At 39.1% G+C, this 11,344-nt stretch overlaps 2 protein-coding genes across 4 annotated transcripts in view; one reads left to right on the top strand and one right to left on the bottom strand.

The window, feature by feature from the left end:
* Positions 1-11,344, top strand: part of LOC144007179 (uncharacterized) — a 337,746-nt gene that overhangs the window by 252,144 nt on the left and 74,258 nt on the right. The window lies entirely within an intron of this gene.
* LOC144007283 (uncharacterized) lies at positions 268-10,987 on the bottom strand. 3 transcript variants are annotated; one of them, XR_013280130.1, is made up of 4 exons: positions 10,567-10,987; positions 9,535-9,757; positions 8,584-8,827; positions 8,315-8,483 (listed from the first exon to the last, which is right to left on the bottom strand). XR_013280130.1 is itself a non-coding variant. In XM_077506751.1 (2 exons), the coding sequence occupies exons 1-2, from the start codon at positions 10,688-10,690 to the stop codon at positions 410-412; spliced, it is 1,701 nt and encodes a 566-aa protein (XP_077362877.1). In that variant the 5' UTR covers positions 10,691-10,987; the 3' UTR covers positions 268-409. The 3 variants fall into 3 exon arrangements, 1 of the variants encoding a protein (XP_077362877.1); XR_013280132.1 differs by lacking the exon at positions 9,535-9,757; XM_077506751.1 differs by lacking the exons at positions 8,315-8,483; positions 8,584-8,827; positions 9,535-9,757 and adding an exon at positions 268-1,986.

Genomic DNA, 11,344 nt, shown 5'->3' with positions numbered 1-11,344 from the left:
TCGTGCTACTCTGTAGTGGTGCCCCCTGCAGTCTACTCTGTGTACCTCAATGGGCCAAATTTTGCATTGACTCGCGATCAGTTGCGTTATTTTTTTGACACACTAATTTGAGCATAATTAATTAACCTAAAATAATGTGTTCAACAACAGCCTTTTAATATGTAAATAAGGCAAACTACATATGAACGAACATTTACATGTCAACATGACAGATTATAGCCGTCAGTTATAATCTGCAGCCACTTGTTAGGTTGATGTTACGTTTTCAAAACAAATTCATTTTCAAAATAGGCTAAGACACATACAACACACAATACAAGTACACAGATCAATCATTCATTTAGCGGTAGAAATTTCTGCACCATTTTAAACGTCAATTCCTAAATGAGATCATATCAAGCTTCATTCATCAACCGCTTTTCTCACCAGCACACTTGTGCCTCTCAGCGTTGCCCTTTGTTGGGAATCTTTGATCACAAACTGAGCAAGCAAAGGGTTTCTCTCCAGTGTGGGTTCTTGTGTGTGTTTTTAAGTGTACCCTCTGAGCAAAACTTTGACCACAAACCGAGCAAGCAAAGGGCTTCTCTCCAGTGTGGGTTCGCGTGTGTATTTTTAAGTGTCCCTTGGAAGAAAAATTTTGACCACAAACCAAGCAAGCAAAGGGCTTCTCTCCAGTGTGGGTTCTTGTGTGCGTTCTTAAACTTCCCTTCTCAGAGAAACTTTGACCACAAACCAAGCAAGCAAAGGGCTTCTCTCCAGTGTGGGTTCTTGTGTGGACTTTTAAACATATATTCCAAGCAAATTTTCGACCACAAACTGAGCAAGCAAAGGGCTTCTCTCCAGTGTGGTTTCTTGTGTGTATTTTTAAGTATCCCTTGGAAGAAAAATTTTGACCACAAACCAAGCAAGCAAAGGGCTTCTCTCCCGTGTGGATTCGTGTGTGCGTTCTTAAACTTCCCTTCTCAGAGAAACTTTGACCACAAACCAAGCAAGCAAAGGGCTTCTCTCCAGTGTGGGTTCTTGTGTGACTTTTTAAGCTTCCCTTGAAAGCAAAATTTTGACGACAAACTGAGCAAGCAAAGGGCTTCTCTCCAGTGTGGGTTCTTGTGTGTTTTTTTAAGTGTACCCTCTGAGCAAATTTTCGACCACAAACTGAGCAAGCAAAGGGCTTCTCTCCAGTGTGGGTTCTTGTGTGTCTTTTTAAGCTTCCCTTGAAAGCAAAATTTTGACAACAAATTGAGCAAGCAAAGGGCTTCTCTCCAGTGTGGGTTCTTGTGTGTCTTGTTAAGCTTCCTTTGAAAGCAAAATTTTGACCACAAACTGAGCAAGCAAAAGGCTTCTCTCCAGTGTGGGTTCTTGTGTGTTTTTTTAAGTGTTCCTTCTGAGCAAAATTTTGACCACAAAATGAGCAAGCAAAAGGTTTCTCTCCAGTGTGGGTTCTCGTGTGTATTTTTAAGTGTCCCTTGCGAGCAAATTTTCGACCACAAACTGAGCAGACAAAGGGTTTATCACCAGTGTGGCCCATCGCATGATTTCTCAATTGAGACTTGGAACCAAAGGTTTTTCCACACTGAGAACATTTCCACCGTTTGCCATCAGTGTGACATGTCACATCATCGTCACACTGTTCGTCGTCAGCAGTGTGAGGAGCGTGTGACGCGTCTTCACCATCTGACATGAGAGCTAACCGGCTGTCATCATTTGTCATTTGTTGTCTTGACCTGCTGCTTGGAGACTCCGCCCCTTTGTTCTCTTCATATTGTTCATATTGTTCATCTTCAGTCTTCAAATGGACACCAGTCACGGGACACTCTGTGAAGTCCTCCTCCTCTTTAATGTATGGTGGCAGCTGGTCCTCTTTTTTGATGTTGGGAGGCTGTTGCTGCTCCTCTTCTTTAACTTGCAGAGGCTCCAAGTCCTCCTCCTGTTTCACGCCAGGGAACTCTGGCTCCTGCCGCTCAGGAAAAATATATTTTTCACCGACATCTGCGAGACACAAGATACACATGGTTTGGTAAAGTTAATTTATTGTCATGTTATGTATTTTATATTGAAGTTTATCACATGGGCCACATGAGTGAATGAATAACAAATCTATACACAAGTTTTTTTTTTTTTTTACTTTTAAACAATTTTTTTTAAACTCAACAAGTGAGTCACATCCTTTCAGGGCAATTCCCAAATGATTCCACAAATTAACACCTTTAACACATACACACCTTTGCTTAATATTTGTTCTTGTTTTTTTTTCTTTTCTTTCTTTTTTATTATAGACATGTGCACCCCTTATCATAAGGACTGTGTCTAATTTGGTGCTAATGTAAACTCAACCAAGTCATAAAATTTCATTGTGTTTAATTTAATAAATAATGGATGTGTTGATTCTGTATATTTGGATTAATTAATAATTCTTATAGCTCTCTTTTGCAATTTGAATACAGAGTTGGTGTTTGTTTTATTTGCATTTGCCCAGATTTCCACACAATAGGTCAGATATTGTAATAATAATGAACTGTATAATGTATATAATGTTCAGGACATCCTTAGTTTTATAGAGTATCCCTCTGATTTTTGACATTTTCCTTTTAACATTTTCTATGTGTGGCTTCCAAAATAATTTATCATCAATAACTACTACAAGGAATTTGTTTTCATACACCCTTTCTATTTCAATTGAATTAACTAGGGCTGGCTTCAAAATATTGATACATCGATATCGTATAGATACGCCTTTTCATATCCCAATATCGATACATAAAGCCATGTATAGATATATCGACCCCAGCCCCAACACACACACACACCCACCCACCCACACACACACACACACACACACACACACTCAACACACTCAACAGCAAGAAGTTTCTACTATTTGCAGCACTGGTACTTTTGACTGTCTAAAATAGGTGCTGCATGAATTCCTCAAATGAATCGAAAATCGTTGTGAATCATTAATCGAATCGAATCGGACCCTTGCGAATCGAATCGATCCTGGAAATTTGAATCGATACCCAGCCCTAGAATTCACCATAAATTCATCCATCCATCCATCCATCTTCCTCCGCTTATCCGAGGTCGGGTCGCGGGGGCGGCAGCTTTAGGAGGGAAACCCAGACCTCCCTCTCCCCAGCCACTTCAACCAGCTCCTCCGGCGGGATCCCAAGGCGTTCCCAGGCCAGCCGGGAGACATAGTCTCTCCAGCGTGTCCTGGGTCGTCCCCGGGGCCTCCCGCCGGTGGGACATGCCCGGAAGACCTCCCCAGGGAGGCGTCCAGGAGGCCTCCGAACCAGATGCCCGAGCCACCTCAGCTGGCTCCTCTCAACGCGGAGGAGCAGCGGCTTGACTCCGAGTCCCTCCCGGATGACCGAGCTTCTCACCCTATCTCTAAGGGAGAGCCCGGACACCCTGCGGAGGAAACTCATTTCGGCCGCTTGTATCCGGGATCTCGTTCTTTTGGTCACGACCAGTGGCGCTCCTGCCATTAGGCAGATTAGGCAGATGCTAGGGGCGCTCGTTTACTTTTATCAGTCACGTAAACGTGCGCCTTCTGTTCAAGTAAAGCATGGCTTGCCAGCCAACCACATACATCCTTTCAAATTTGGCTTTGATTGACATCTACGGCTAGCCAATGGTAATCGGGATTGGGGGGGTGACGCGCGCTCCGGAGACGCGCATTAGCCAAATCTACTTCCGCGTTAGATAGTAGTGCACGTTCGCCGCCCGGCACTGACCCAATGACTGAGCAGTGAGCAAACGCCAAACCTGGATCCAGGATGACACAGTTGACATGGTTGGGAATCCTGCGTTCACTGGTCCACTAAACAACGTTCACAAGTGAGTGGCAAACTTTTGTTTTGATTAGTCAAGCCACACAGCACGGACAAATTGTAGCAATACACAGTATGCGGTTAACAGACCCACGCAGTCACACATACACAACAAATACTTTGGAGCATAAAATTATTTATCACTAAAGCATAGTTGCAGTACAATGTAAGTTGGATTCTCTTTTCTTTTTTTTTTATTGCCAAGTTTGTCACGGTTGATGACTGTCACTAAGTTATAATAATAATAATAATAATAATACAAATAAAAAACAGCACTTTACACATCCTTATGGATTGATATTTTTCACTGAACCCATATGTCGTTTCTGTATATTATCGACATATCTCAACTCAATCTTTTTTTATAAAGCACTTTAAAACATCCATTGCTGTATACAAAGTGCATGGAATAGAAATCAGTCTCGCAGTGGACACAAGTGAAAGAAAATAACACAAAATAAAATTAATTCTAGTAAATATAAGTAGGTAAGTATAAAAGCAAAAAATATATATTAAAAAAATATATATAAGATGTAGGGAAGTGAATAAGTAAATATAACTAGAAATAAAATAACACAAAATACAGAAGGCACCATAAAACACTGAAATGATGCGAAGTTTCATGCTGAGTCAAAGACCAAAGAATAAAGATGTCTGGCAAAAATGAAATGAAATTTTATCTATATCGTACAGCCCTAAATCCAAAAAGCAAATGAAGGCAACTGCTAGCTAATCTCAGATAGAAGGGGCTGGGTCACAGTCATTCCGCCGCTTTTAAGTGATAGAAAATATTTTTGAGCACTTTTGCAGTTGTCACAATGCCACTGTTCAACCTGAACAACATTAGATTTAGGTTGATGAAGTGTGCTCCCCCGAAAAAGCTAATGTCCCCCCCCTGCACTTTCTTTCTGGTGACAGGTCTTAGTTAAAGCCGCAGTGTGTAGCTCACGACCGCCATCTATCGGTCAAACAAGATAATGCAATGATTTTAAGCACACGAACTACGGCGTCCCAGACAGACCATACTTCGCCAGCCTACCAACAATTTCACCAGAACAGAACGCAAACAACTTCTGGTATTCCCTCGAGTGATGACGTAAGTGAATTGCATTTGTTAGACATACTGTAAAGATCCCTAAATTTGTGATTTAGTCATTTAATTTCAGAATTAATATGTTTGCCGGCATTGTTAGGAAATACTGTACGTCAGCTAATGCTAACGGCTATCTATGTTCATATTTGTTAGTGCAACTAAACCATGCAACAGAGAACACACAGTTATGTTATATGTTTTATAGACATTTGGACCATCTCAAAAAGGGCGAGGGAGACGACGAGGAAGAGAATGCGGTAGAGAACGCGGTGTCTCGTAACGTACAATTATGTCAGCATGGAAAAATAATTCCATTCGAGCATGCATGTGAATGGCTCAAAACATACCTTTGCTTGGAATATGTGGTATTTAGATTACATCGTTTGCTGATGTTTAGTATATCGTACAAAATATGGTGTTAAATGAACTACACATCTGCGACTCGTAAATCTCCCCCCGTCTTGTAACTGCTAACCACTCAGAAAAGTGCTGCTTCCAGAAACATTTGAAACCCTTTACTCAGATATTTCGAATATCAACATTATCTTAATACATATAAATAAAATGACAATAATCAAGAAAAATAGAAAGTCAAAGAAACAGTGACATACAATAGAAAAGAAACAATCGTGTATTCGAAAAGGAGTGAGAAGAAGTAAAACTTATTTACTCCCACCCCTTCTCCTTAAGTAAACTAACTGACATAACTTCCGTCCTTCTACATACACATAGTACATATAAACACACACCCATAACCTTATTTACCACATAATCAGTTCCACCTTTAAATCTACTGCTTCAACATATTTACATAATAAAGCAGCCATAAAGAAAACCATAAAACTAACAAAAACAAAGAAAGAAACAGTCAACAAACAAGCAAACCAACAAATAAAACACCTAATAAGTGAGCCCTCCTCCCTCATCCTCATATTTCTTAAAAATCCTATGTTTATATAGTATTTTAAATTGTCTCATATTTGTACAATGCTTCAACTCCCCACTAAATCCCTTCAGTAACCTAACCCCGCATACTGATAGACAAAAACTCTTTCTTGTTGTACGAAACCTAGGTTCTTTAAAGTCACAATACCGCCGTAAATTATAACCGTCATTGGAGTTCTTATTAAACAAATGTTGAATATTCTGCGGTAGTAAATTATATTTTGCTTGAAACATTATTTGCGCTGTTTGATACTGTACCATATCATGAAACACAAGTAATTGAGACCTTAAAAATTGTATGATCCTGATAGCCAGCTTTGTGAATAATTCTTAATGCTCTTTTCTGTAGGATATTTATTGAATGTAGTGAGGTTTTGTAATTATTGCCCCAAACTTCAGCACAGTACTGCAAATAAGGAGAGACTAACGAACAATACAGTATGTGGAGGGATTTACTGTCTAACACCCTCTTCGCCTTATTTATTATTGCAATGTTTCTCGAAATTTTACTCTGTATATATTTAATATGTGGTTTCCAGCTAACTTTGTCATCAATAATTACCCCCAAAAACTTGATTTCACGAACCCTCTCAATTTCTACCCCATCTACTATAATCTTCACCTGTGTATTTGTCGTACAATTTCCAAATAACATTATTTTTGTTTTCCCTAAATTTAATGATAATTTGTTGCTATGAAACCATATTTTTAATTTGTTCATTTCTTCCTGTAATTGTAGCATATTATCCCCTGAGTAAAAAATATTGGTATCATCAGCAAATAACACCGAATGTTGTATCTTAGAAACTACATGCATATCATTTATATACAAAATAAAAAGTTTAGGGCCTAATACTGACCCCTGGGGGACACCACAAACAATATCCAAACATGATGAGGAATAATCACCCAACTTAACAAACTGCTGTCTCCTACTTAAATAACTTTTTATCCACTCAAGCACGATTCCCCTAATACCATATCGTTCTAATTTCTTTATTAATATATGATGGTTAATTGTATCAAATGCCTTCTTGATGTCTATAAATAACCCTGCAGAGTATTTCTTGTGATCTATAGCATTTGTAATTAGTTCTATTGCTTCTATTATTGCCAGTGTTGTTGATCTATTAGACCTAAATCCGTACTGGTTTTCAGCAAGGATGTTATATTTTTCCAAAAATGAGTCTAATCTATGATTGAAGAGTTTTTCCAATATTTTTGAAAATTGGGGTAGTAGAGAAATTGGTCTATAGTTGGTAAAGTAATGCTTGTTCCCAGTTTTATATATTGGTATGACCTTAGCTATATTCATTTTATCGATTTATCGATATCGATTTTCACCATGTTGAACAATTTGACCTAATAAATATCACTAAGCAACTTAATTAGTTTTGATTGAAGATACAACAGCTTCCTTGTACTTCGATGTGCAGGAATTTACATGGCTTTCACAAATAGACTTGCTCGTGTAATAATGTACTTCATTGGCTCAGTGACTTTCAGTTCATCGTTTGGTACCTCATCTGACATACAATTGTTACCTTCTTGCAGAGACTCGTACAGGAAATGACCATGGAGGAACATGAAGATATCCAAGTCCAGCTGATAGACTGACACCAAGAAATACTTTTTGACACATTGCTGGCACATCAGCACCACCATGATTTCCTGTACCTGGATCCCAGACTGCAGCACCTTGGTGACTTGTGGCAAATAAGTGACACTTCTCCAGATCCTCAAGGACAATACAAAGGTTTTTTTTACCTGGCATATAATTACTCCATGTCTGACACTGGTTGTTGTAGTTTGTATAACTTGTATATTGTTGTTGTGTGTTAATTTGTGCATTTTGAATAACTAAAAAATACTATTTCCTTTGACGTCAACATGCAGTGTTCATTCGACACCTAACCTAACACTGTTTTACATGCCCAGAAATGTAAAACATCAAAAGCCTGGAGAATTATTATAAATGCTTGCAATGACAAGCAATTCTTCATTGGCCAATGAATGTAAGGTACACTACATGAAAATGAATAAATAAAATAAAGTAAAATAAAAGTCTACATGAAATGAACATATTAACTAAAAATGCTGTTAGAATATAATGAGCTACATGAATTGCAGTTATTCCAGAAATTTACCAATACGCTGTGCATTTCAATATATGGAAAATAGACATACAGGTTTGGGCCAAAAGTAGTGTTACAGAGCAGGTATGTGTTGTACACAGCTAAAATATCTGATTATCTCAATACCATGATGGTTTTGTTTTGTTTTTGTGCTGACATTGTCCCCCATTAACATTGCAACATTCCTCAAACTCTCCCGAACACATAGTGTGTAACACTACTTTTCGCCTACTCTATGATGTTATTGGGGCAAAATTAAGGAAGGCTTGTCCATTGATTGTGTGAACAGACTGCAGTAAAAATGAAGTCACTTCAATGTTTGCTGGTTTTATTAAGTTTGACATGCTCCTTGACTGCACAAGTACATGTTATGGAGTGAGGGCATGTTCCCACCAACGATGATATCATATTCTTCAAAGGCTTGCTGAGGAAAGTGAGGGAGGAGTCACTCCATGGCTTCAGACACCTGGTCAGCAGGTCCTGTGTAAAACAAGTGGTGCTTGTACATGTGACCATTCCGTATTGCTTCACACAAAAAGTTCATGTAGTGTGCAATGCCGTCCATATGTAAATGACATACCAAGACGTCGGCTGACTTCAGTTTGTTGCAGCTCAGATATGGTAGGTGGAGATACTGGTGGTACAACACCGAAGCCTTCTGGGGTCCTCCATTCAAGTGTCCTCATTCGGGGCATTCCAATATGGCTGCTGACTCTCCCCTTGATATTTTTTTTTCTTGCAGGTCGGTGATGTATTTAAACGGTGCATGAATGCTTGTATACATCAGAATATGGTTCTGGAACCCCTCAAGTTTGGCTGTTGATCTAGCGTGACACAAACAAAAACAAAATAAAAATAAAAAATAAAATAATTGATGATACTACTATATGTCACCAACTTTCCAACAAAGCCCCCAAAATAGAGGTAAGATCTTTAGTTTTGGGGCCCAAAACATTGTATTAGCTAGATAAAAGTAGCTTGACTGCATACTGCATCGAATATGCAAAGGCTGCTTGCTTGTCGAGTTTCCGCGGAAAACGTAGCAGCCTGTAAATTCTTGTGCACCCAATTACACAATGGACCAGTACACACTTGAGTGAGAGAGTTCAGACTCTAACAGTGCTTACGGTACAGCCAGCATTTAAGTCCAGAAAGTTATTCCCTGCCGAAAATTAATTTCGAGAACACTATTTTCACCAACCACAACGAAAATAATTTTCAACTCCTCCACTGATGCAGTATGCTTTAGATTCTCCATTGAAGTTATGGGCAAATATACCTCCGAAATCACAGTTACATTACATTACACAATAACTTGCGCATTTACTCTAAATATAACGTGCCAGCGGGAATCTTTTTTTTTTTCCAAAGCAATAAAGTAGCTACATAACGAAATCGTTCGAGTGGTGCGGAGTTGCTAATCAACAGCTATAGTGATCGTAAAACAATGGTACGAACATCGTATTAATTAGTACGGTGCATACTTTTTCTCTCGCTCTCAAAACGTAAACACAAATGTACTCTTACTTACCGGTCAAGTAGAAAGCAGTCGAAGGCACCGGCACGTCCCAAACCAAGTCTGTTCCTCATTTCTCTCCATCTGGCAAATGCGCCTACAATATAAACTCTTGTTTTGTCGCGCTGAAATAAAATAAATTCCCAAAGCAATTGTGATGCTTGATAATGCTCTCTTCGGGGACCGGAAACTCTTCTTCTTCGTTCACATGCGGTCGCCATACAAACCGGAAGTGCGTCTGCAAAGGCGTTCCAAAAACGCGTTAAGAAATGGAGCGCTGAAATTTGTCTTTGACGGCACTCGTAGCAGAAAAATGGCGGCGAAACATGGCGGACACTAGCAGGCGCGGCGCGGTCATGTAAAATAATTAGTGATTTATGACTTACCGTTATATTTAAAAAAAGTAAGTTTATGCGATACAACATATCTTTTTACTTACTACTAACACAAACATTAGTTTTTTTTAATGAATGACTTTTTATTTCACCACGAGATGCCACTGTATAATACTGAGTGTACCTTTAAAGCTACATGCCAATTGTTCTGTTTAAGCACACAATATCATTGTTTGTTGAAGTACAGAATTTATTGCTTATTTTCTATTTTTACCGTGTTACCGAAATGGCATCGATAACCGTGGAATTTCAGTGGTATCGGTCTCGACTACTAAATTTCTGGTATCGTGACATTCCTACATTCCACACAGTTAACTAGTTAACCGTATAATTTCATGCAGGGATATAGCAGCAATACTGTCACGTTACATGAAGTTATGGTGAATATTTATGAATGAAGAAAGCTATCAAGTTTTATACTCGAGTAAATTGTATTTTGCCATTCAGTGACGTCACATTATAGTCCAAGCTGTTTCATGCTGTGACGTGATAATTGAACATGTTGCTCTGCTCAATCCAATTCTCATCTGAGAAATGCACCAAACCTACTGAAGAAAAAAACTGTATCGTAACAAAGTGACCCGGTGAAGAGTCATTACAGAAATAAATTCGGACATATGGTTGAAAAGTGTCGATGAAACAAGTGACAAACCTGCTCTGTTCAACACAACTCGAGGCTGCTTGTAAACGGCGTCCAGCAGTTGACGTTGTCGCTCGTTGTCCTCCTGTGCTCCACAAAGCTCCTCTTCGTACTTGACTTTCGCCATTGTGAACATCTTCACACGATATTCACGACACTTTACGCTCACGATTGACGTCTGCTGAGCCAATTTGTCGAAAGCAAACGCGTCTCGTTTTTTGGCGCCTAGCAAGCTAAGCTAAGCTAAGCTAAGCTAAGCCAAGCTAAGCTAATACAAGACAAAATAAAGAGGGCCGAGAGATACGATTGAACCGGACACGAAACGTAGCAATTATGTTTGACTTCAATAAAGTAGTGACGGGGCAAAGTGTCGATGTGTCAGTTCGTTCCGTACAAATTCGTGTTGAATTATTTTTATAGTGAAGCCGAGCGTAAACGCGTCGTGCCTGGAATGGAGTCGCTCTTCTGCTGTCACGTGAAATCTACGGCAATTACAGTTGGACAAATCTCATGTCACGAAAATTTTAATATTGTACTTTGAAAAAAAATTCTTAAAACATACGTTTAATTCTTGATTCATTTGGATAATAAAAAAAAATCAAATCGTCAAACTACATTTGGAAGAATAAGAAGAAACATGTTTACTTCCTGTACATACGAGTAGCATGGAAGGCATGGAAAGTAAATGAAATACATTGGTTTTTATTTTCATTCATTCATTCCTTCCTTCGCGTTGACAAAAAAGCCTGGCGGCTCGATGAGGGCCAATGTCAGCAGTCTTCTTGTGGCC

The sequence above is a fragment of the Festucalex cinctus genome, chromosome 1 (genome assembly GCF_051991245.1).
Source record: "Festucalex cinctus isolate MCC-2025b chromosome 1, RoL_Fcin_1.0, whole genome shotgun sequence".
In the NCBI taxonomy this organism is placed as follows: Eukaryota; Metazoa; Chordata; class Actinopteri; order Syngnathiformes; family Syngnathidae; genus Festucalex; species Festucalex cinctus.
This window is presented reverse-complemented; position numbering and strand designations above follow the sequence as displayed.